This window comes from Nicotiana tabacum, chromosome 2 (genome assembly GCF_000715075.1).
Source record: "Nicotiana tabacum cultivar K326 chromosome 2, ASM71507v2, whole genome shotgun sequence".
Taxonomy (NCBI): Eukaryota; Viridiplantae; Streptophyta; class Magnoliopsida; order Solanales; family Solanaceae; genus Nicotiana; species Nicotiana tabacum.
In genome coordinates, this window is record NC_134081.1 from 28,743,866 (window position 1) to 28,771,182 (window position 27,317).

Genomic DNA, 27,317 nt, shown 5'->3' on the forward strand with positions numbered 1-27,317 from the left:
AACAATGGAGTAATATAAAAAACAAGAGCAACCTTGAAATATAGCTCAAATTAATAAATTATTTTTCTTATTTTAGATCATAAATTTCAAATAGTGTTTCATTGTCTAATAAAAACGTATCTCTAGAAAAATGGTTGTCTCCTTAAAAGGAGGATTTTGCAATATACCTAATTAATTAGAGCAATTCACATGCAGCAAATGCAAAGTGATTTAACATGTCTGTTAGTCAGTACAGTGAAAAGGTCAAATCTGGACAAACAACCTCACAATCTTGATTCTCCAGCATCAAATATTGGACCCACCTTGGTTTGCTGATTAAGGATACTCCTCAAATGATTCCCATTTCCCACCCCACAAAGAATTTCGGAAAACAAATTGAAGAAAACTTATTCACATTAGTGTCAAACTAATGTATATGTATTTACTCATTAATTTTTAATACTTAACCAAAGTTATATATTACTCCCTCCTACAACATGTGAAGGTGATATGATGGTATAAACAAATTATACTAATGGTATAAATAAATAACTTAACTCAACGATGATAAGTTGTATCTTTTGATGCAAATACCGAGTATGTATGTAACTCAATTTTGGAGCAAATCTGGGAAATTGTCACGTCAAAAAAGAAGAATTAATCTAAATAGCCGTCCAGCCAATTTCTTAAATTAAAAATAACCCGTAAATGTAAAAGATATACATAATTCATATATAAAATATGTTTAAGTTTTAATTATATATATAATCAACATATATTCTATATATATACATGCAGGAAAAAGTAACCTGTAAATCCAGTCGGTTATAACCCGCAGGACTTTAGAAGGTTAGAGCAACTTGGCTGTTCCATCGTGCTATGGTTGTTGTGTCCAGATCATCAGGGTTGGTTCAAATGAATAATCGCAGGTGTAGTTGGAAGAGGCTTTGATTAGAATGGCTATATATTGAAAAAAAAGTCAAATGAATTGAGAATGATAGGACTGATTCTCAGATTAGGAAATAGTGCTAGCTTAAATCTGTTAAATATCCGAACGTCTTTAACAAATGACTAGCTACTTACTCATTAATTAACATTCTACAGAAAAAAACAGCATAATTTGCCAGTCAGAAGAAGCTTGTCTGATTAAGCTTATCAGAACCTAATTGGACACAACTTCTTGATTGATATTTGATAGTTAGCTCTTTACATAATTGATATCTGCATCTCACTTGTTTCTTTATTGAGTGACCTTCAATCTTTAGGTCCAATTGCAAGCATAGTCTACCTAATACTCCCTATATTAATTTTTCTTTTTAGTATATTTCAAAAGAAATAATAATAATAATACTTTTTTATATTTACAAGTAAGTTAACTTTAAAACTTTCATTTTATCTTTTGGTGAGATGACTTATAACAATTTAACTTCAAAAATCTCATTTTATCCTTGATGAGATAATTTATAGTACTATCTACATGCTCAGTCAAACAAAACCACATAAAATAGGACAGGGAAAAATATATGAAAATGTAATATGAGGTCTGAAAATGAGTCACACAAGTAAGGTGCACAAATTTATTTAGTACCGGTGTTGGAGAGAGATAACAGATATCTAGTGGAATAATCGAGGTGCAGATAATCGGTAGAATAATTGAGGTGCAGATATCCGGTGGAATAATTGAAATTCATTTTACTTATTTAGCCGGTATACATATATTACACATTGATTGATATATATATATATATACACGAATGTTTGAACACTAAGATTGGCAGAAATATATACCTTAAAGTATCTCTGTGAATGTCATTGTCCATGAATATTCTCTAGTGGCATGTACAAAATACAGGTATAGCAGATCCCAAATGACGTAAGTGTTTGATAAATAAGTTGAACCTATTATAGCAGAAAGAATTGTTAATGTGCTAGTGACTGTAAATGCAAGTCATGAGACAGGAAGATAGAGACTTAGACATCTAAAAATGACATTACTACAGCTAAAACCTTTACTCACCTACTGATCACTCAAAGTTGGTTTTGTCTGAAAGTTACACAGCAGTGGGTGTACTTTTATTATAATAGTTTTTTCATTACTACAATTATTTTAACACACACATGACTCATAAGAAAGCACAAAATATTGGGAATCCTTTGCCAACTTACTATAAAAAATATAATGTCCAACCATACATGACTTAAACTTCACTCCTACTCAAAATCTTATTAAAGCTGAAGTCTACCAAAAACTTATTTCATGTCCTCGTCATTCTGGTGCACTTTCATTAAGCCTTCTTAAAGTAAATAGCTTTTACTTTATTTTCTCAATTAAGCTTTTTACCTCTATTTTCCATTGTAAGCCCATATCCACTCACACTTTTCAACATGGGATGGGCAAAATATGCTAAAGGAAAGCTATCTTTGCCTGTAATTACAGGAATTTTCTGTACATTAGCATTTATTGCTTTATTGTACACTGAAAGGATTAGCACTTTTTCTTCTGGCTCTCTTTTTGGGATTAAATCTTGTCCTAGACGAAATGTTGCAAAGTTTAAAAAACATCATACAGGTGCACCTGCAGTTTCTTTATTGTTTTCAATCTAAAATGCACTATCTTAATATTTTTTTTTTTTTGACATGTTAAAATTTCATTTTCCTTGGCTTAATAGGTGATAGAGAATTGAAGAGCAGTCCACTAGATAATCCAACAGACGATAGGTTCGAGTTTGATCCTGAGGAATGCAGCCTGAATAATGGAAAATGGGTGTTCAATACTTCAATTAAGCCATTGTACACAGATAGAACTTGTCCATATGTTGACAGACAATATTCTTGTACTAAGAATGGTCGAAACGATTCGGATTATCTTCACTGGGAATGGCAGCCTGATGATTGCATCTTGCCAAGGTTAGCAAGTTTTCTTAAAAAATGTCATTTTCAATCCTCTGTTTGTACACAGGGAAATTTCCATGCAAATGAAACAAATATATAGACTGTCAATGCCATTACTTGCTATCTCAATTTTTGCTACAGAACATGTTAAACTAAATTCTTGACAATAAAATTCAGGTTTGATCCTAAGATTGCCCTGAGAAAGATTCAAGGAAAGAGGATAATGTTTGTTGGGGACTCAATACAGAGAAATATGTGGGAATCTTTTGTGTGTTTGGTTCAATCTGTGATCCCAGAAGGCCAGAAGTCTATGAAACAAGGTCGTGTTCACTTTGCCTTCACAGCTAAGGTAATCAATCATCAAGTCAAGAAAACTCTATGCTTTTTCAAGAACAGAGTTTCACTGATAGTGTGAAGAATTTTTACAATTTAACTGTTTTTAACATGTTATTATTCTATTTTCGATATACTATGAAGAGTTACATGCAATTGCAGCTAAAAGTTAACCTGATAGTATAAAAATCTATACATTCTCACATTGTTCGTAATCTGCAGCTAAACTTGTCCTCACATTGTTCAGGAATATAATGCCACAATTGAGTTCTACTGGGCACCATTCCTAGTGGAGTCTAACACAGATATTCATATAAAAGCTGATCCAAAGCAGAGAATAATCAAAGTGGATTCAATCAGTGAACGTGCCAAACAGTGGTTAGGAGTAGATGTCCTTGTTTTCAATACTTATGTTTGGTGGATGAGTGGCCTTAAGGCTAAGGCACTGTAAGTATATATTCAAAAGTTTAAACAAAACAAGTTTTTTCTACTTGATGTTGCAAAATGTTTGAATAAATTAAATGCAGATGGGGAGAGTTTGCAAATGGAGAAGAAGGATATGAAGAATTTGATACAGCAGTATCTTACAAACTGGCATTGAGAACATGGGCAAATTGGATTGATTCAACTATTGATACTAACAAAACAAGAGTGTTCTTTACTACCATGTCCCCTACGCACCAAAGGTAGTCGCTGAAGTATTTCTTGAAAGAGTTTAACTTCGATAGTAATTTTTACACTATCAGATCACCTAAAAGATAAGAAAATGTAACTATCCCTGATAAGTGGAAGTCGTTACCTTAAAAAATATACCAGACAACCAACTATAACGTGTTAAATTACAACTTGTTTGAACTCAAAACTCACAGCAGCATTATTATTCCAAAACATGTGTCAATTTTGCAGAAATGAAGATTGGGGGAACATGAAAGGTATAAAGTGTTTCAACGAGACAAGACCAGTGATGAAGAAGGGGCATTGGGGAGTCGGTTCTAACATCGAGATGATGAAAGCAGTGGCTGGTGTAATAGGGAGAATGAAAGTTCCTGTTACTGTTCTTAACATCACACAATTATCTGAGCACAGAATTGATGGACATGCATCAGTATATGGTGAATTAGGAGGCAAATTGTTAACTGATAAACAGAAAGCAGATCCATTGCATTTTGCAGATTGTATACATTGGTGTTTGCCTGGAGTTCCTGATACTTGGAATAGAATGCTTTTCGCATATTTGTAGCCCACCAATATGGAGAGACAAAAGAAAAAAATGTAAAAACTCTCATGTTAGAAAAGCATACATTGTTTTCTCCTTTCAGTTGCAATTCTTTTTTTGAATATTCTTGTAAGTACATTGAATCAATTTGGAAAACTGCAACTTCAATCTCTTATACATTTGATCTGATTAATCCTAAGTCTAATGGACCGAAAACTCAATGTCCCTATTCTTGAACAACTAATATGCACCTTCTATTTCTTCTTTTTCTTTTAGGTGCGACTAATATTCCATCACTTCAAGAGAAGGAAATGGTTAAATTCTATACCCAAATGTTACACCCGGTGTGTTATCAAGGTAAAGCTGCGAACATAGAGTGCACTTTCTTTAGCTAACGTCTAAAAGGTACCATTTAATTGACCTCATATATTCAGTTGAAATGACAATAAAAGAAGCTTCACATACAAAGATAAAGAAGAGAATAAGAACAACAATGTAAGCAAATTAGGACAAGAAGAAGACTTGGAAAGACTATAGAGATATATTAGACAATTCTGTATAAATAGACAAATTAAACTGTTAGAATCGAAAATTACTATATACTCTTATCTAACCCATAGCATCATTTAATGTTGCAAAAATAACTAAAAATTTGCTTAAAACAGTGACAAAACTAAATAATTTCACTAAAAAAAGGACAAAAAAAAACTAATTAACCTCTACCTCGAGAACGACAGGGCAAAATCAGGGTCTTTGCATAAATCTCACCTAGTTCAATTTCGTTATGGATGGTTAAATTTTATATTCAAATGTTACACCTGGTGTGTTATCAAGCTAAAGCTGGGAACATAGACGGCACTTTCTTTAGCTAGCGTCTAAAAGAGTATATACTCTTATCTAACCCATGTGTCATCATTTAATGTTGCAAAAACAACTAAAAATTTGCTTAGAGCATTGACAAAACAAAATAATTTCACTAAAAAGGACAAAAAAAAAACTAATTAACCTTATACCTCGAGAACGATAGGGCGAAATCAGGGTCTCTGCATCAATCTCACCTACTTCAATTTTGTTATGGACAGGAGTTGGCATCAATATTATCTCCTGTTTCTTGCATACAGCCATGCCCGTGCTCGTCTCTAGCAAAATGTCACCATTATCAAACAAGTACATAGGACTGAAACCCAGAAGATGGCTACTATTTGCCAAAATACTATTATATGGTCCAAGATTGTTGGACCCATATTACTTCATTACCCACAAATCAAAAGAATCTCGAGAGTAATTCAGCCTTTGTAGTCTCATCAACCCGTGCTATGAATGTATTTGATTTGTCTAGATTTGCTATTTGTTTCACTCGAGTGTTGGAGTGCTTCTATTACCCGCTTGACAGAAGCTGCATTCCCTTTGCAAAATATCATCAATTCGTCCGCAAATATAAGATGTGTTAGTTTCAATTGATGAGACATCTTATTTAATTAGTACTCTACTCAAATACTCCATAACCATTACAAATAAGAGAGGGGATATTGGATCCCCGGCCCCTTCTACCTTCAAGGTAGTCATACCCTACTCCATTAACTTTCAAAGAAAATGATACAAGTCATAACCAAGTGAGTAAATTTCTTGGGGAAACTATACTCATTCAACATGTCTTCGGTGAAATCCCACCTCACCATGTCATAAGCTTTTCTCAAGTCTATTTTCATCATATATCTCGAGGTTTTCTTCCCGTTGTAGTGCCTCAGAAGGTCATGCCACACCAGGACATTGTGCACTAATGATCTTCCCTTGACAAAGCTGCTTGAGTATCTACTGCTAAGGATGGAGTATCTTTTTTAGATTCTTGCTCAACATCTTTGAAATGCATTTGTACACCACATTATAACAAGAAATTGGTCTGAACTGACCAAACCCATCAGGGCCTGGACTTTTGTCGCTACATAATTTGCACATTGCATCTTTAACCTCCCTTTCAGAATAACTTTGTATTAGTAGTAATTGTTCCTCCACTGTAAGGGGCTGGGATTAGCTCCATTACTTAATGCTCCAGTAATTTTCAATACACAGCTTGATTGATGCCACATGTCCATATGAAAATTTAATGGTCTCATCCCCTATCTAAGGCTGGTTTTCTTTTTCCAAAAAAAAATTAAATAAATATAGAATCCTGCTTATCCAACAAACTTGATTGCTCTTCCATTTCTATCTCTAGCTTTAATTGGGTATTTGTTTTGCTTTTTGCAAAGAGCATTTAGTTGAAATAATTAAATACATTACTTTCCTTCACCTCGTTTCCAGTTCCATCACAGTACGGAGGTTGTCAATGGCGAGACCTCCTAATTTTCTTTATAACCTTTTCAATTTTTTCACACTAGCATATGTATTGCGAAAATGAGATATCCAAACTAAAAGAAGATAAACACAAGATTTGTTTTCTTTTTGCTTGACTCATAATAAAAATTGTCTTTTGTTTTCTTTTTTCTTTTAAATACAGATGAAGCCTTGTTTACCCATTTCGAAAGCCTGTTGAACTGAAATAAAAAGAAGTTACAGATTTGAGATTTGTCTACTGAATTGAGTTTAGAATTAAGAGAAAAATAATTTGTTAGGCGAGCTTTTCATTACTATGTGTTGAGTTCTATACCTTATTTGTTTGAAAAGAGAAAATCAGTCTTAGATGGGAGAGGAGAACAAATATAATCACACCATTAAATTTTTATATGGACACGTGGCATCAATCAAGCTATAACAACAACAACAAGCCAAGTGAAATCCTACAAGTGGGGTCTGGGGAGGATAAAATATATGCAGACGTTACCTCTACTTTATGATGGTAGAGAAGCTGTTTCCGAAAGACCCTCGGTTCAAAAGAAGTGAAAATGAAGTAATAAACAGATAGTGGCAACAACAAGGTAATTAGACATGGGCACAAATGGAGATACATGTAATAACAGATATCTAAGAATACGACATTATAAAAATCAAGCCAATCGTGCTGGAAATAATGACACAATGTGAAATAGCAAGGGGCTAAGAATAGCAAAATACAGGACTAGTACTAATACTATTGGGATGCCTAGACGAAACTCTAGACTGCTTGTCAACCCACAACCCTAATTTTCGACCTCCACACCCTCTTATCGAGGGCACACCCTCTTATCGAGGGTCATGCCCTCGATAAGCTGAAGTACTGCCATATCCTACCTAATCACCTCACCCCAGTACTTCTTAGGCCTCCCTCTACCCCCTCATCTAACCCGCCATGGTCAACCTCCCACACCTCCTAACCGGGACATCAAGATATCTCCTCTTCACATGTCCGAACTATCTCAACCTCGATTCCCATAACTTATCTTCTATATGAGTCACACCTACCTTGTCCCTAATATACTTGTTATTAATCTTATCTTTCCTAGTATACCCACACATCCATCTCAACATCCTTATTTCCGCTACTTTCAACTTCTGGACATGAGATTTCTTGACTGGCCAACACTCGGCTCCAAACAACATGGCCGGTCTAACTACCACTTTATAGAACTTGCTCTTAAGTCTAGGTGGCACATTCTTGTCACACAAAATAGCAGAAGCGAGCCTCTATTTCATTCATCCCACTCCAATACGGTGTGCGGCATCCTCGTCGATCTACCCGTTACCCTGTATCACAGACCCAAGATATTTGAAACTATCTCTCATGGGGATGACTTGTGTATCCAGCTTCACGTCCACTTCTGCTTCATGAGCCCCAACACTAAATTTACATTCCAAGTACTCTGTCTTCGTCCTGCTCAACTTAAAACCTTTAGACTCTAGGGTCTGTCATCACACCTCTAGCCTAGCATTAACCTCACAATGCATCTCATCAATCAGCACTATGTCATCTGCAAATAACATACACCATGACACCTCTCCTTGAATGTGCCGCGTCAACACATCCATTGCCAGGGCAAATAAAAATGGCCTAAGAATTGATCCTTGATGCAACCCCATGTCAACTGGAAAATAATTCGGGTCACCTTTCACAGTCCTCACCCGAGTCTTAGCTCCATCTTACATGTCCTTAATCACCCTAATATACGTTACCAGAACACCGCTAATCCCAAACACCTCCATAAAATATCCCTAGGTAATGAAGCTAATCCCAACCCCGCTATAAGTGTATGTCCATTCTTCAAAAAAATCCTCATAAGCCAGAATTCTAAGACCTCCAACATTGCCTAATAGTTGTCTTTAGAAGTTCACAAACACTTCTGCAATTTCTTCTGGCTCAAAGTATGTAATTTGTTGATCATTCAGTATTTGGGTAACTACTTGCATCAACTTTCTTTGCTTTATAACATAAAAATTAACTTTTTCGTAATTGCTCAATATTATGCATAAAAATAAATTTTAATTATTTATTATGAAACCCTATCCGCCTCCTCCCAAATCCTCTCAAAACTCGGCTAAATCATGAAATTCTTTCATGATTTGCTTACCTTATTTGCACTATCTCGTTATCATTCATACACTTGTGGTGTTACTTAGTACTTGCCCGATTTTGGCAAGTATTACCTCTCTGAATCGATTGCAATCATCCTCAACCTACAAGATTCAGACGAAAATCTGTCTGTATACGCTCTCAACAGGGTCGTATGGGTTTGATTCACCGAGATTCTTGGATAATTTTGACCATTTGTCAAACTAGGGTTTGTCCGATTTTTTACCTATTTTGATTCGGAATAGGCTATGCATGTGACTTTCCTTATTCCTGCTTAAACTTGATTGATTCTATTTCCTTATTTGTGTTTGATTAATTATTTTCCATGTTTGCTTATTCGATTTCTACCACTATATAACCCATCCATAATTTTTCCTTTGGACAGACCTTAATCACCTTAAGAACTATTCTCTCACTCTCACTTATTCTATACTATTCTGAAATTGAGCTCTTGGCCGGCTGAAAGTCAAGGCCACCGAATTCTGTTCACCTTCCTCCAGTGCAAGCACTGCTCGGGGTCCATTTCGAGGCTCATGTGAACTCTGAAGCACTAGGGAGTTGGGGTTTTACTAGTCTTCAATAATCACAACTATTCTTTAGCTTTTTGAGTTCTTCATTTTTTGTTTAGTTTGTTTGCAACTGGTTAGTACCCTATACTCTCGTAATTTTATTACTTTCTGATTGTGTGCATTTCTCTAGGTGTTTTATATCATGCTATCTCAAACCTGCTCTAATTCTGACTTTTGCTAAGTGATACATGATGTTACTGGGCTTGCAACTAAACCTGATTAATATTCATCGAATGTTGTTTGGACTTCTGGGAAGCTATGTCTGTTTAGAAGTGTTTTTCTTCTTGTCGAATTCCTTACCCATCACCTGTTGTTTTGCTGCAACTATGGGATGACATTACATGAATATTTAGCCTAGCAAGCTTTTCCTTGACCTTATTGGCCTCAATGCTTGCCTATTGTAGATAACAAAGTTGCTTGAATGCTTGTCTCCATGTTTAAGCTTAATTGACTGTTCAAGACTATTGTTGTTTTGATTGTGACTCTTTTAGGAAATTAATACATGCCTAGAACCTATGCCAAATCTTCTATGTATACCTGCTATTCCCCGAAACCAACTTGTGATCATATGAACTATATGTGCTAATGTTGTTGCAATACCAAAGCAGACTCATTCTTTGCTTTGATGCTTTGTGCTCACCTATTGTTTGAGACTCCTAGGATGATTTCAATCCATGTCTTGCTTACTCTTCTTTATACGATGCCTGCTTACTTGACCTGCCTGAAAATCAACCTCTTTTCATCTGAATGCTCACTTATTGATAAACTTAGTTTGTCTACCTGTCCCATATGTTAAGCTCTGCAAATTAGCTGTTCTCATTAGGTTCTTATGTTGAAGTTTCCATGTTAAGTCTACATCTCATTAGGCTTGCCCATGACACTATTAGAACTCCATGTTCAAACCTCTGCTTAAGGCTCCTTAGGATGGTTTTGACCAGGCTTTGTTCTGGAACTTTATTTGAAATAGCCATGTTGCCTTAAACTCTGTTTCTGGAGTTACAACCACAAACCTTGCCGCATATGTGTTTATATGACCTTATCTATAAGTCTTGGTTAGAAGTGTTTGTTGGTCACAACTTAAGGACTGAGTGTTTTAATTTTTAGAGTTGTTCAATTAACTCGGTATGCAGTATCATCTGTATAGCCGAGCTTAACATACTTTGGGTAGGAAATTATTCGTCTGGGCCTGGTATGCTGGGCCTGCTTTGGTATTGGAAGTTTGAAGAACACTGTTTGCACTTGGAGTCTGGGCCTGCAGTCCACGTAGAATTCTAAACCTATCTGAAGGCCCAATTGTTACTGGGTTATTGTGTATTCATATTTGTACCTGTAATTATACAATAAATTCTTTAATAATTTGTAACAAACGATGTGGGAGATTAGTAAAAAGGACTGGGGTACTCTAATACTTGCATGAGTGGGTAGAAAACATGCATATAGGGTCTATGTGTTCTATTTGCTATTACGTCTATCTTGCCCTATTTGTGCACACTAATAGGAACCATGTCTATAGGAATCGCACACACTTCACCTAACTTGTCTAATACTCGTACACTATCTCAAGCATGTTAGTAATCGCTATACTTGATTTCATGTCTACCACTGTGCACTCTTAGACATTATGCTATAGGAACCAAAAGTCTTGATTAATTATAAGAAAGCATGCCTATAAGATCTAATAATACATGTCTTCAATACTTTGCTCATCTAAATATCATGACTATAGGATTTTAATCTATTAATAAACTACTCTTGTTGTTCTCATTACACTGCCCTGCCTAGATGACATGTTTATAGGGATGAAACACTATAAAACCAGGTTCAATTGTCAATCGTTATAAATCCTACCTATAGGATATTATCGCTCGTCTAGAAAGCATGTCTATAAATCAACGTCGCTAATTCTGAGCTTTCCAACAGTTTTTACTGTCTCATTGTGTGAACAATTCAGAGATCATTTTTAACCGCCTATAATCTGCGAATTCATTAGTTAGAAAAAACAATGATGTTTGTATAATACCAGAATTCAGAATCACCTAGAAACCATGCCTATAGGACTCTGAGTTTCGATTCCGAAACTATGTACTGCCTAAACTGCCCGCGTGCATTTGTTACTTATGTGTGGAGGCTAATTTGGGCCTTTAATTGTCTTTATGTGAAGTCCTATCTGTTTTGAATGTCGCTTGGTTTTATCATTTTGAGCCACCTAGGTGAAGTCTAGAACCACCCAAATAGAGGTCCAAAGCCTCCTAGACCACAGGTATGGGATGGGTAGTGCACGCCTATAATACAATTTAGAATTGAATTAGAGAGCCTTTAAGTAACAACTTCAATATAGTAATTGGGTAGCAAGAGATGATAGTTTGTGCCTGTTGAATAATATGAGCAACCCCTACCTTAAGGGAGTGGCGAAGTATTATTTATGTTGCACAGGGTAATCCTTTAGGCTAAAAAACTTAGGACCCCCCTTTTCTTTATATACTTGTTATTTACACTTAAGTCATCTAACATAGACTAATGTAGTTGTATCCTTGTAATCATTAAGGATTTGTACCAATTCTCATGTGTTATGATAAGATTCCTTGACTTCTATACTTCCCTTTGTTTATTTGATCACCTAGCCTAATAACATAATCCACATAGTTTAAAGTTCGGTCGGGACCCACAGTTGTGGACCTCGAGGAGTGCCTAACACCTTCTCTTTGAGGTAATTTGAGCCCTTACCCGATCTTTGGTGACGCAGACTAGTTAAAACAGAGTTATTTGCAAATAGGTATCCTAACGCACCTTAAAAATCGTTAGGTGACGACTCTTCTCTTTTAATTACCTTCCTTTAAAAGAGATGTCACACGTCAAAGCCCGCTTTCGCGAGAAAAAGGAGCGCGACAGCATGACAACTCTGCTCGGGATATACTTAGACTCTTACCATAACGAATTTGACTTATGTGAATTACGTTCCTTATTTTTCTTCATTTGTTTTAAATTTCTATGACATGCACATCCTTTTCCTTATTCACCTTTATCTGTTTTAAACTGCTATGACATGCACATCCCTTCTCTTATTCTCATTTATTTGCTATGACATGTATGACCTCTCTCCATCTCCTTCACCTTGTCTAAGACCGTTATATTATGATTCTCCCATCCCTATTTCCCTACTTGCTTCATTACGTTCTCGCACATTTTCATGAGCCAAACTGACTTCTCTCCTTTTGTCTTTCTTTTCTTTTCTCTTCTTTTCATGTCCACCTTTATTATGTTATTTACTGTTTTTGTGTATTCTTATCATGTAAATACTTGGCAACGTGTTACTATTTCTGCATAAAGCATGTTCCTCATCATACTCCATTCGTGCCTATTATCAATATAGCGACGCTTGATGAGTGCCCGCATTTTCCTAGAATCACCCATTTTAAATCAAAAAGGCCTATTTGCGGTAGACTAGTCGATCAGCGGTGTAATCGACGATCCTGTGCCTTTCCCTCTCAAGTTGTTCACTTGGGAGAATCAGTCTAAACCTTGTTAGAAACCACACTCTAATTTAAAATGTACATGCATCATGCTAAACCTAGTACGGATTGAGACGTCATTGACGTAACAACCCGCTTAGATGAACCTTGTCCAAAGTCCAACGGGATTTCCATAATTTCAAAGGACACCATCATATTATGTGCATTACTTGGAGAAAATGTACCAACATGTTGATCATTATTGCGTAAGTAGTCGAACTTGGAGGGGGAAAGGGCTAACTTTTATTTTTTTGCAAATATGAAGCACAAAATCCCCAGGTTCGGTATGGTCCAGAATATCCCGCCTTTGCTACTTGACTGGTGGAAAGACCTTGCACCTTGTGATAAAAATCATGTGAGGGGAGTACTTGTTAACCTGCCATCTTTACTAAATATTCAACCAAACAGAGAATTGATTGAGGCTGTTACCATGTTTTGGGACGAGAAAAGAGCTGTTTTTCGATTTGGCAATATGGAAATGACTCCTCTCCTGGAAGAAATAGGGGGTTTCGCCAAGTTACCATGGGATAGTCCGGGACTGCTAGTGCCAGAAAATCACACTCCACGCGGTTTTCTGAAAATGTTGGGTTTTAAGAAGAATGATGAATTGCTCTATCTAAAGAAATCATACATCCCTTTTGAGTTTCTTTACGAGCGTTGTGGGCATAGCAAGTCATATCGTCTTCATCATGATGAACTAGCCATTACTTCTTTGGGATGGGTGCATCGTCGGGTTTATGTTTTCATTGTCTGCTTCCTGGGGTTATTGACATTTCCAATGGAATGAGGAAGGATTCATACTCGCTTAGCCATGTTCGTCAGGACCTTAATGGATGGCATCAAAGGCCAAACTTACACTATCATCCCCATGTTCTTAGCTGAGATATACCACGCTCTAGATCGATGCAAGCAGGGATTCAGACACTTTGAGGATTGTAATCTATTGCTACAAGTTTGGCTATTGGGACACTTTCAGAGGGGAGAGCACCATCAAGAGCTTCTGCAAAGGCCACTGAATAACTACATAGCCAACCATCACCCAATGACATTTATTCCAGACAAGTTTGCAAAGCCTGGAAATGTTGTAGGTTGGGTGCGTTTCTTCAGCAATCTGACAGACGAGCAGGTGCATTGGATGTTTGAATGGTTTCCTAGTAGTGAGTTTATCATTAGGTCGAAGGGGACGACGTACTTGGTATTGATCGGGCTGCGAGGTATCTACCCTTATGCTCCTATAAGGGTAATGAGACAAGCTGGAGGAAAAAAGGTTATACCTCGGGTTTCTAACATGGTCCAGTACAAGGCAGATTTCAAGGGAGATGTCATCCCATTTAAGTTCGAAGTACAACATATGTGGAACCAAAAGATCATCATGGAAGGAGAAACCATTGAGTCATACATGTATCATGCCGGCCATATGTACACTAAGTCAAGGACTGATGGAGCTAGAAGGGAAGATGAGAAAGAAACTTTCGGATTGTCAAGGCATGGACGACGATGAATGAGGAAAGTTGGCAAAAGCTTACTTATTGCTGGATATGCGCGGAAAACATGATTGATGGGGTCAAGAGAGCCAAGCACAAAGAAGGTCCTTCAGGGACCAAGTAGATTAGGAGATGATGTTCTTTAGTACTTTCTAGCTTAGATTAGATTTCGATTTAATAAGTCTAAATGCCATTAGTAACTTTATTATTATTATTATTGTCGATTTAGTAAAAGATTGTTTTGGCTCATTTTCGCATTAATGGAATGAAGCAAACTTTGGCACTAATTTTCTCCAAATCTATGTGTCGCTTAGGCCTACCTTAGGCACAATGAGGTCCCCAAATTAGGATGCGAATTATTGCATGAATTTGTGAAACATGTTTAAATATTACGAACACTCTTTTATTTCACCTTACTGACTTGGTTACCTTTTATTTTTTTCTTTCTTTTTGATTATTCCCATTCCCAAAGGTTGGTTCGTGCATACTAGCATCATCAGCATACCACACTAGATCCAGAGGTCCTCCACCTCCTCCTCTACCTAGCGACCCAAAAAGCAAAAGCAAGGGCAAAGGGAAAATGGATGATTTATGTGGTATCCAGAAAGATAATGTTGTTGTGGCAGAAAATGTTGAAACTTCAGATGGTAGAAGCACTCCGGGGCAGAATGAGTTGGTCTTACGTTTGGAGCAGAAAATCCTGGAACTACAGAGCGAGCTTGAGCAGGTCCGAAATTTGGCAAACCTTTCCCTTACTCTCAATGTTCCCGATATCAGTCAGCAAAACCCGACTACCCAGACCCAACACCACCACGAAACACACAAAATCAGAATCCACCACCCATAGCTCCGAATCCTCCCGCACAACACCAGTATTATAATCCCGCACCTCCCCAAAACCTTAACCCACCACCGGTGCAAACCCCTCAACAACACCACCATCATCCAGCTCAGTACCCGCAAACCACTACATATCACACTCCCCAAAAGGCACCACAACCTACTCCTAATCCCCAAAACTCGACCAGCGATCACCCATATACCCAAGTTCCAGGAACTCATCAAAGCAATCTGATATATGTGGAAACCTTACCCCATACCCCGCAGCAAACCATATACATATCTGAACCGACTGAGAAGGACTTGTTCATTAGAAACATGGCAGAGGAACTCAAGAAACTCATAGGGAGAGTCTACAGCGTTGAAGGTGGGAAGGGTGTTGAAGGCCTGAATTATGAAGATCTGTGTATTCAGCCAGATGTGGAAATGCCAGAGGGTTACAAACCTCCATAGTTTGAAATGTTCGATGGCACTGGTGATCTGAAGGTGTATTTATGAACATACTGCGACAAGCTTGTAGGAGTGGGTAAAAATGAACAAATCCGCGTGAAACTATTCACGTGAAGTCTTACAGGAGACGCCTTGTCTTGGTATATCAGTCAAAACCCGTAGAAGTGGGCAAATTGGGTAAGTATGGCATAAGATTTCATGAACAGATTCAGGTTTAACATAGAAAACACGCCAAACATTTTCTATATTCAAAACCTCAAGAAGAAGACAACAGAAATCCTCCGCGAGTATGCTAATCTTTGGAGATCAGAGGCCGCAAAGGTAAGGCTAGCACTTGAAGAAGAACAAATGAACAAGTTCTTTGTTAGAGCTCAAGATCCGCAATATTATGAACGGTTGATGGCCATCGAAAATCATAAGTTCTTAGACATCATCAAGTTAGGGGAAAGAATAGACGAAGGAATTAAGAGTTGGATGGTAATTAATTTCGAGGCGCTACATGCCACGAATAAAGCTTTGCATTCTGGAGGTATTTTAAAGAAGAAAGAAGTGGGTGCCGTCAGGGGCAGCCCTTCCATAAAGCAAGTAAAGCAACTGCTTTAGGCCCCACATTTGTGGGGGGCCCATTGGGAGGGGGGCATTTTTTGTTACACCTAATGGGCTGTGTATAAGTTTAAAAAATGGTTCTATGAAGTGAAAAAATTTAATTTCTTTCTTTAACAAGTATAGAGAAGAAGGATTTACAACTGATATGATTTCTGCCACGAAAATTGCATTTGAAATGAATATCGAACCCGAATTTCGTAAGAAATGTTTGATATATAAGAAATAACAATTTGATGATAATGTTGATAATAAAATCTCAAAATCTTTCGAAGAGTCTTTTGGAGTTGATTACTTTATACATAGTAGACAAGGCTATTTTTCACTTCAAAATATTTTTGAACAATTCGAAGCATATGAAAATACTTTTGGTTTTCTATTTAGCGGTAAAAATTAAGATCACTAGATGATGGAAATTTGAAAAAATATTGCCTTAATATTGAATGTTCTTTAAAGCATAATAATCAATTCGATATTGATGGTTTAGATTTATTTTCGGAATTAAAAATATTAAGAAAAATAGTATAATTAGAAGATAACAGTTTAATTGATACACTCGATCAAATAAAAAGATTTGATTCTTTTTCCAATGCCTATATTATTTATGGAATAATGTTAATAACTCTTGTTACCGTCGCTTCAGCGGAAAGAAATTTTTAAAATTAAAATTCATAAAATCATACCTAAGATCAACATGGTCTCAAGAAAGGTTAAATGAATTAGCTATATTGTCAATTAAGAAAGACTTATTAGGAGTTATTGATTATAAGGAAATTATTAATAACTTTGTATCTAGGAAACGCTAGAAATACCGACTTCAAATAATTCTTTTTTTTTTTAAAGTTAAGGCCCCTCATAAAGTTTGAATTTAGGCCACAGAACTCGTCGGGCCGCCCCTGGGTGTCGTGATGGTAGCCCAGGGCCCTAAGTCTCCCCTCGCATACCAAACACCTCCACCCACATATCAACCCTCAACCCCAAAATACCAATACCCTGCCATCACCTACCATACCTACAACACTCAACCTGCATATTACCATTCACCTCCGCCCGCCCGCCAAAACTACCCAAAGCCATGTCCAAATTTCGACTGCAGACCTCCTAGACAATACACCCCAATTGCTGAACCCATATCCCGACTGTATGAGAGACTGAAGGCCGCTGGTTACGTCACCCATATTGCCGCCGTTGTTATGGAAAATCCTTCCCAATGGATCAACCCTAACAAAACATGTGTTTATTATTCAGGCATGAAGGGTCATACCATTGAAGAATGCTGCACGTTGAAAGACAAGATTCAGACGCTGATCGACACTAAGGTTATACAAGGAAAGGAAGTTGCACCGAATTTCCGCAACAACCCTCTCCAGAATCACAGATGTGAGGGAGTGAACGTGATAGAAACTGATGAGGAGTGGGATCAGGAAGGATCCATCGGACTCATTCGAGAAGGAAACACTTGATAACTGGGAATTTTGACTACTTATTAGTGCCTTTTAGCGTTCATTTTAGTCCAAAAGTGTCTTAATTATATTCCTGAAAACTGATGAAATATGCTTACCTGCAGGAGTATTGGAAAATGAGACACTACGATGAAATCCAACTCAAGGAGGAGTGATCTGAACAAGGACAAAAATCAGGCACAGAAGCTCAAGTGCGGACCGCAGATTTCTATCTACGACCGCAAAATGTGAAGAAAGATCAACAGAGCCCCAGTGCAAAGTGTGGACCGCACAATTATTGTGCAGACGAAGAAGCTACGTAAGAGCAAAAGTTCAGAGAGTTTCATTTCAAGCTCAAGAAGAAATGTGGACCGCACAATAATTGTGCGGCCGCAGAAACAGCTATGCGACTGTACTCAAGAAATGTGTGGTCCGCAGAAGAGCCCAGTGCGGCCGCACCTAGAATTTTGTAGACTGCAAAACATGAGAGATGTGGTCGCAATCCGGAATTGTGTGGCCGTAGAGTCAACTCCAATCAAAATCTGAAGAGAAGTGCGGACCGCACATATAATTGTGCGGCCGTAGAATTCCTGTAGCCGTTTTTACTTGCCCCATATTATATAAATAGACTGCTTTCACGAAATAAGGTCAAGTTTAGAATATTGAAAGTCCTGTAGCCGTTTTTACTTGCCCTTTTAGGCAACTTTAGCTTACTTTGGTGATTTAACATTGGATTTTTATCTTTTAATCTTGCAATATGAGTTTTATCATATTTTCTTCTTTATTTTCTTCTATACCCATTATGAGTAGCTAGATTTCTAACTAGGGTTGTGACCCAACCCTAGTGTGTGAACCTAATGGGTGTTTGATTTATGGCTTGTTTATGGTTGGGTATTTATTATTTAGCCTTGTTCTTGCCTTTAAATGTAGAACTAATGGGATTAGTTTATGCCTATTTGACTTGGTCTCTACTTGAGAAAGAGAGACTTAGTCTAGGAAAACTTGGCTAACAAGAATTTGGGATAAAATCAAGAGATTGATAGTCCCAATTAAAGGGTTGAACTTAGAGATAGTAAAATCTGACTTGAGCATTTTATCAATTATTTTGTTCAATACCCATTTGGACTTGAGAAAGCCAAATTGGGTAAAATCACTCTCTTACCGAGAGGTATTGAGTGGGTATTTGAGTGTTGATTGCTATAATATACCCCGACCAACAAAACAAGCTTTAAAGTTTACAACCTGTTAGGCAAATATCTAGGTGAAGGTCATACCCCTAAACCTTTTACATTATTTGAAAACCATCCAAAAACAATATTCTCTAGTTTTATATCTTTAGAATTGTAATCCTTAACGTAATTTTAGAAGTAAAAATAAAATCATATTTGTGGAAGTGCAACCAAGATACTTCACGTGCTTTATCCAAATATATACCACTAATCCCATCTCAGCTCCCTGTGGATTTGATCCCTACTTCTTGTTGGGTATTATTATTGCAATCGACTGTTTCATAATCTCAAATAGAGGTGTAACTTAGACGAGATCAATTTTTGGCGCAGTTTTTGGGGAGCTAAAAATGGATTTAGCTATATATTTGGATTTGTGTGTGAATTGTCTTCTTTTCCTTCCGTGTTACTAATCTTTTTGGTGAAACAATGGCTCTCAACAACAATGATCCTCTCAGAAACATGCCTTTGGGGGATGTGGACGTGGAAGATGGCCAAGTTGAAGAGGTTCCTCTTGAACCTCAAGCAAATAGAGAGGCCAACCGCCTCAAGACAATGTTCATGTTCCATCCCCAAATCTACCAAGAGCGGATCCACACCGGGTGTTACCGAATGAAGGGTATGCAAGTGCCATAGTCCCGCCCCACATTAGGGCGGGCAACTTTCAAATCACAAATGTTATGCTCACATTGCTAGAGAAATGGGGATTCTCCACCAGGGCTCCGAATCAAAATGCGTACAAACACTTGAAAGGGTTTGTGGACACTTGCTTGGGGAGTAAACAGACAAACGTCTCCGAGGATGCTTTAAGGTTGAGGCTATTTCCTTTCTCTCTACGGGGGAAAGCCTTGGATTGGTTAGAAAGGTTTCCAAATCATTCCATCCATACATGGGATGAATTGGCGGAGAAATTTATTTCCAAGTTCTTTTCTCCCGGGCATATAGCTACTCTTAGAGACGAGATTCTAGCATTCAAACAAGAACCCAATGAGCCATTGCATGAAATATGGGAGAGGTATCGAACTATGGTGAAAGATTCCCCAAACAATGACATGACGGAGGCTATGATTCAATAAACTTTCTACAGGGGGATCAATACTACCAATCAATGCGTGGTCAACCAACTTGCTGGTGGAAATTTCATGACAACTCCATATGCGGAAGCTTGTGAGATCTTAGATGAAATGGTGGATACTTCATCGACATGGCAAAGTAGAACAAATGTTCCTTAAGGTTATCCAAACGTGATTCACCTACATAAAGAATTGCATGATCATGGGCAAGCAATTGCCGAGTTGACCACCATAATGAATCAATTAGCCAAGGCTCAACTTCAATAAGTGCAAGGTCCTAAGCAAGTCAATGCAATGGAGGGAGTTAATATGATGGTAAACAAGAGAAGGCAAAAGGATCCTCAAGTGCAAAACCGTGCGAAACATTATGTGCAAGAAGATAGTGGGTTTGATCAAGATGAATCCTACAATGACCAAGAGGAGGAAGTACAATATGTGAACAACTTCCAAGTGCAAAGAAACAACTCTCAAGGCCCGAATCAAAAATAATGGCGACCTCATGGTAATCAAGGGAATTAGAACGATCAAAACAACCAAGGGAATTGGAACAATCAAAACAATCAAGGAAATTGGAATGGTCAAAATAACTAAGGCAATTGGAGTGGCAATAGTCAAGGATATTGGGGAGGCAACAACCAAGGGGGGTGGAACAATAACCAAGAAAATCAGGGTTTTACGAAGGGGGGTGGAACAATAACCAAGAAAATCAGGGTTTAGGCTTTCAAAGGCCCCCGATGTATCAACAACCGAGAAACCCGCCTCCTTATCCTTCCCATGGTCCAAGCTCTTCCAACAATGAGATGGGACGAATTGAGAATTTTTTCAAACAAATGATGGAGAAGAATGCCGACTCTGATGCTCAACTAGCCTCTCACAACACTTCAATTCACAATTTGGAAGTTCAATTGGGGCAAATCTCGCAAGCTTTAAGCACTAGTCCTAAGGGGGTACTACCAAGTGACACGGTGGTGAACTCAAAGGATGGAAACAACACGGGACATGCCATGGCCGTGACTACAAGGAGTGGAAAAGGTGGGGATGCACCCACCTCAAGTAAAAGGAAAATTGTGGATGATGAGCAAGTGGTACAAGAAGATGATATCCCGAACAATGTGGTGCAAACAAATGACGAAATAAGAATTGATATTGATGACAATGTGGAGAAGACTCAAGAGGAAGTGAACCCGTCTAGGGAGCACATTGTTGAAATACCGGAACCGCTAGTGCCATAGGCTAAGGCACCAATGCCAACGCCTCCTCCTCCATATCCTCAAAGGCTTGCCAAGCAAAATGGTGAGAATCAATTCAAAAAGTTCATTGACATGATGAAGAGTCTATCTATTAATGTGCCATTGGTTGAGGCTTTGGATAAAATGCCCGGTTATGCAAAGTTCATGAAGGACTTGGTGACAAAGAAGCGGTCGATGAATTGTGAAACTATAAAGATGACTCATCAAGTGAGTTCAATTGTGCACTCAATGGCTCATAAATTGAAAGATCCCGACGCTTTCACAATCACTTGTACCATTGAAAGTGCCAAATTTACTAAAGCTCTTTGTGATCTTGGGGAAAATATCAATTTGATTCCCTATTCGGTTTTCAAGACTTTGGGAATTGGACAACCAAGACCCACATCTATGAGATAATAAATGGCAGATCGTACATGAAGAGACCGTTGGGTATAATTGATGATGTGTTGGTTCGTATTGATAAATTAATTCTCCCGATAGATTTTGTTATTCTTGATTGTGAAGTGGACTATGAGGTACCGATTATTCTTGGTAGACCATCCCTTGCTACGGAAAAGGCTCTTGTTGATGTGGAATCCAGTGAACTCACTTTCCGGGTGGGTGATGAAAATGCGGTGTTTCACGTTTACAAATCTATGAGGCAACCAAATAGCAATGAAGTATGTTCGTTCGTGGACTTGGTGACCAATGTTATTATTGATGATACAAGTGCCACGATTAATGTGGGTGACATGTTGGAGGCCGTTTTGCTAAATTTTGATGATGAGGAAATGGATGGCTTCATGAAATGTGTAAATTCTTTGCAAGGGATGGGGTCATACAATTATGCACCTCGGAAACTGTCCTTGGATCTTGAAAATCGGAAGACTCCTCCAACAAAGCCCTCAATCGAGGAGCCTCCTATATTGGAGTTGAAGCCATTGCCTCCACATCTCAGGTATGAATTTATTGGCCCTTTTTCTACTTTACCGTTATTCTTTCCTCTTGTTTGACTAACGTGCAGGTAGACTCCACATTGGCGGTGCTATAAAAGAGGAAGAAAGCTATTGGATGGACATTGACGGATATTCGGAGAATAAGCCCTACATTTTGTATGCACAAGATTAATTTGGAGGAAGATTCCAAACCCTCCATTGAACATCAAAAGAGGCTAAATAAAGAAATGCAAGAGGTGGTCAAAAAGGAGATCATCAAGTGGTTAGATGCAGGGGCTGTTTACCCCATTTTCGATAGTTCGTGGACCTCTCTGGTGCAATGTGTCCCAAAGAAAGGAGCATGACGGTAGTTATCAATGACAAGAATGAGTTGATTTCTACAAGAACGGTGATCGGGTGGAGAGTGTGTATGGACTATCGCAAGCTCAACAAAGTCACAAGGAAGGATCATTTCCCACTTCCCTTCCTAGATCAAATGCTTGATAGGTTGGCCGGCCGAGCTTTCTATTATTTCTTTGATGGGTATTCCGGCTAAAATCAAATTCTTATTGCTCCGTTGGATCAAGAGAAGACTACTTTCACATGTCCTTATGGTACTTTCGCATTCTCGCGAATGCCATTTGGGTTATGCAATGCACCGACGAATTTTAAAAGGTGTATGATGGCTATCTTCACAGGCATGGTGGAGGATTTCCTTGAAGTCTTCATGGATGACTTTTCGGTGGTCGGGAATTCTCTTGATGATTTCTTGAAAAAATTGGATAAGGTTTTGGCAAGATATGAAGAGACGAACTTGGTGTTGAATTGGGAGAAATGTCATTTCATGGTTGAGGAAGGCATTGTCCTTGGCCAAAAAATTTCAAAGAATGGCATTGAGGTCGACAAGGCGAAAATAGAGGTGATTTCTAAACTTCCACCTCCAACATCCGTGAAGGGAGTGAGGCATTTCTTGGGTCATGCGGGGTTCTACCGGCGTTTCATCAAGGATTTTTTCAAAGTGGTGAACCCCTTGTGTAAGCTTTTGGAGAAAGATGCCAAATTCCATTTCAATGAGGATTGCATGAAGGCATTTGAATTTCTCAAGTCCAAATTGACAACTACTCCTATTATCACCGCCCCAAATTAGAGCTTGCCTTTTGAGCTCATGTGTGACACTAGTGATGTGGTGGTCGGAGCAGTTTTGGGGAAACGTGTCAACAAGATCTTTCATCCGGTCTACTATGCTAGTAAGATCATGAATGATGCCCAAGTCAATTACACTGTAACCGAAAAAGAGCTCCTTACTATTATTTTTGCTATGGAGAAGTTATGCCCGTACTTGATGGGTACAAAGGTGATTATCCATATGGATCATGCGGCACTTCGGTACCTTATGAGCAAGAAAGATTCAAAGGCTCGGTTAATGAGATGGGTGCTTTTGTTGCAAGAGTTTGACATAGACATTCAAGACCGAAAAAGAAGTGAAAACCAAGTGGCAGACCACTTATCTCGTTTGGAGGAGGAGGGAAGGCTGATTGATGGCCTTGAAATCAATGACTCCTTCCCCGATGAGCAACTCTTAGCCATTTCAATGAAAAAGGTGCCATAGTTCGCGGATCTAGCAAATTATCTTGTGAGTGGTATCATTCTGGTTGAGTTCTCTTCAAATCAAAGGAAGAAGCTCAAACGGGATTGTCAAGACTATTATTGGGATGAACCGTACCTCTTCTGGATTTGTACCGATGGCGTGATTAGAAGATGTGTGCCGGAGGAGGAACAAGTTGAAATTCTTGGGGCTTGTCATTCTTCACCCTACGATAGTCACCATGGGGGAGCAAGAACGGTGGCCAAAGTGTTGAGTTGTGGATTCTATTGGCCTACTCTCTACAAGGACGCAAGTGATCTAGTCAGTGATTAATGTCAAAGGGCCGGTGGGATTTCAAAGAAAAATGAGATGCCCCTCACAACCATCTTGGAAATTGATATTTTTGATGTGTGGGAAATTGATTTCATGGGACCGTTTGTAAGCTCTTGTGGGAACACCTACATTTTGGTAGCTGTGGATTATATGTCAAAGTGGATCGAGGCCGTTGCTCTACCCAACAATGAAGCTACAAGTATGGTGGCATTTTTGAAAAAGAACATCTTCACAAGGTTTGGTACTCCGCGGGCCATTATAAGCGATGGGGGGTCGTATTTCTGTAACAAAGCTTTTGATATCTTGCTTAGAAAGTATGGTGTCACTCACAAAGTCACAACCCCCTATCACCCTCAAGCAAGCGGATAAGTGGAAGTCTCCAACCGGGAGATCAAGAGTATTTTGTCAAAAACAGTGAATGCCAACCGGACGGATTGGTCAATGAAACTTGATGATGCTTTATGGGCTTATAGGACTGCTTATAAAACACCGATTGGGATGTCTCTATACCGGTTAGTGTTTGGGAAAGCTTGTCACATTTCGGTGGAACTTGAGCACAAGGCCATGTGGGCTTTGAATAAGCTAAATCTTGAGTGGGATGTCGCCTCCAACTTAAGGGTGGCACAATTGAATGAGCTAGATGAATTTCGATACCATGCATATACAAGTTCATCCTTATACAAGGAGAAGATGAAGTACCTCCGTGATAAGTACATTCAGAATAAGGAGTTTAAAGAAGGTGATCTTGTGTTATTGTTCAATTCTCGGTTACGGATGTTTCCAGGAAAGTTAAAGTCTAAATGGAGTGGCTCGTTTGAAGTTGTGAGTGTGACACCCTTTGGTGCATTGGACTTGAATAATAAAAATTATGAAGTGTTTAAATTCAATGGCCATCGGGTGAAGCATTATCTGGGAAAAGTTGGTGATGGCCACGTAGTGGCAGTGATTCATTTCAAGTAATTGATGGTAATCTGCGTCATGTCGCGACGTTAAATCGGGCGCTTCTTGGGAGGCAACCCATGTTTCTTTTTCTTTTCCTTTTTCTTCATCTTTAGATAGGTCTTGTTTTGTGCTAACTGGTTTTGAAGTGTGTTGCAGGAATGAGTGTGCTTTGCAGGAACTGTGCTCAGGAAAAGTGGCTAAGTGTGAAAAAAGTGCGGACCGCACAATTTTTAAGGCCACAGCAGAAAGGGATCTGCGGTCACACAATAGGAGATCAGAAATTGCAAACTCTCTGAAGTTGTGCATGTCAGATAAATGGCCAAAGTGCGGCCGCACAAGGAAATGTGCGGTCCGCACAAAAATGTGCGGACTGCAGATCATCAAAAGGGTAATTTGTCACAGGTAAAGGAGTGCAGACCGCACACAAAATTATGCGGCCGCACTCAGCTCTTGAGTCCTTGCCCTAACTGACCAACTATAAATAGTTCCTCCTCACCACTGTTCAAAGTTTACGAACTCTGAACATTTGACACAGTGCACTCAATTGATTCAAGCATCTCACTCTCATTTCATCATCTTTGATTCTTCCTTGCATCACTACATTACTGTTATGTTCAATTCATCATTAAATTTTTCAATTTTCTTAATTTTGTTCATAATTACTTTAGTTATTTTTAGGCCTAATGTCAAATTCATCATCATGTGAGCTTAAATTTGTGTGTGTAACTTCCTATTTGCTATTTAGGGGATGGGTAAACTGTGTATCATGTCTAAATTTCTACTACCATGTCTAAATTGTGCGTGAATTAGAAACCCTAAGAATCTGCCCGATGAATTTTTGAATTGTGCGGCCGCATAAGGAATTGTGCGGTCCGCAGATCAGTAGGCTAGGGCATTTGGTGTAGAATGATTGTGTGGACTGCACTTGAAATTGTGTGGTCCGCAGAAATTCAACCGCGGCCGCAGAAACGTGTGTGCGACCGTAGATCAAGCAATTCTCTGTCTTTAGAGTGTTGTTATTTTTGAAGTTTCAATGTGCGGCCGCACCCAAAATTGTGCAGACCGCACTTCAATTGTGCGGTTGCACTTAAAATTGTGCAGACCGCAGAACCATCAATGCGGCCACACTTTCAAAATTATGTGGTCCGCACAAGCCTATCTGCGGCCGCACCCAAAAATATGCGGACCGCACTTCCCCCAACCTGCATACTGTTTGTCTACAACTGTCTGATACTTTGGATTTGAACTATAACTGATTCCTCTTGCTATGTATTGCAGGCAATGGTTAGATCACGGGGATGAGGTGATACATCCAAGGGGAGGGGTGAACCTTCCATAGGCAGAGGCAAAAGCACCTTACCCCTCGCCCTCCAAAAAGTGATTAGTAAGAAGGCAACAATAGGTCGAGGTAGACAGCCGGAGCCCTCCGAATCAAGTTCATATGCCCCGTTTAGGGAAGCATCGAAGGGTGACTTAGTGCAAAGGTAGCCTGTTGTGCAATCACAGCCACAGCTGCCCCAGGACAGATACTAATTGAGAGATGAGCCTACCACTTCCGAGAGTACTTCTGAGGGGTTGGAAGGGAACAGTCAGGATTTGGAACCCTCATCTATTCATGCCTCCACCGCACCAGTCACAGTTGATGATGATGATGATATTCCGAGTGACGGTCGAGAGGGTGATACCAGAGTTGCCGGCCTCGAGAGGTCGAAAAAGAAGGAAGTTTGGGAAGATAGGTTTGTGAGCCTGACTGCATTCAACAGGTTCCGAGAGTGGTGGCCTCAAAGATCGCTCACACTTGAGCATCAGTTTCTTTTGAAAGACTTGGATAGGTACAATCCAAATGTGGCAACACAGTTTCGAGAGAGAAAAGGGTGGACATGGTTCACTCAAAGTGTAGTAGATGCCAAAGAGCACTTGGTCCGGGAATTTTATGCCAATATGGCACACATCAAGAAGGGGACCAAAGTGACGAAAGTGAGGAACTTGAAAGTGAGGTTTGACCAAACCACCCTGAATACATACCTAAGGTTGGAGGATGTGGTGTCGGTGCAATACTTGGAAAAGCTGGCTATGGGCGATGCAGTCGCCCATGGCTAGCTGAGCTTCTGGCAGCTTCGGGATCACCACCCCCATGGATCACAAGAGGGGTTCATATTCAGCGGAAGACCCTCAACTTTGAAGCAAAAGGGTG

The 27,317-nt window shown here is 38.8% G+C and overlaps 1 protein-coding gene across 1 annotated transcript; it reads left to right on the top strand.

Annotated features, from left to right (window-relative positions):
* Nucleotides 1-2,249: 2,249 nt before the first annotated feature.
* On the top strand, nucleotides 2,250-4,517 carry LOC107796037 (protein trichome birefringence-like 3). The gene is made up of 6 exons (XM_016618756.2): nucleotides 2,250-2,548; nucleotides 2,649-2,886; nucleotides 3,049-3,220; nucleotides 3,452-3,651; nucleotides 3,732-3,890; nucleotides 4,111-4,517. The coding sequence occupies exons 1-6, from the start codon at nucleotides 2,365-2,367 to the stop codon at nucleotides 4,442-4,444; spliced, it is 1,287 nt and encodes a 428-aa protein (XP_016474242.1). The 5' UTR covers nucleotides 2,250-2,364; the 3' UTR covers nucleotides 4,445-4,517.
* The last annotated feature ends 22,800 nt before the right edge of the window (nucleotides 4,518-27,317 follow it).

What these genes read in the sequence shown, in the direction of transcription:
- LOC107796037 (XM_016618756.2), top strand. Translation starts at nt 2,365, where the DNA reads ATGGGATGGGCAAAATATGCTAAAGGAAAGCTATCTTTGCCTGTAATT. An exon ending in GATGATTGCATCTTGCCAAG is followed by an intron (nt 2,887 to 3,048) that starts GTTAGCAAGTTT and finishes AATAAAATTCAG; the next exon opens with GTTTGATCCTAAGATTGCCC. An exon ending in GGCCTTAAGGCTAAGGCACT is followed by an intron (nt 3,652 to 3,731) that starts GTAAGTATATAT and finishes AATTAAATGCAG; the next exon opens with ATGGGGAGAGTTTGCAAATG.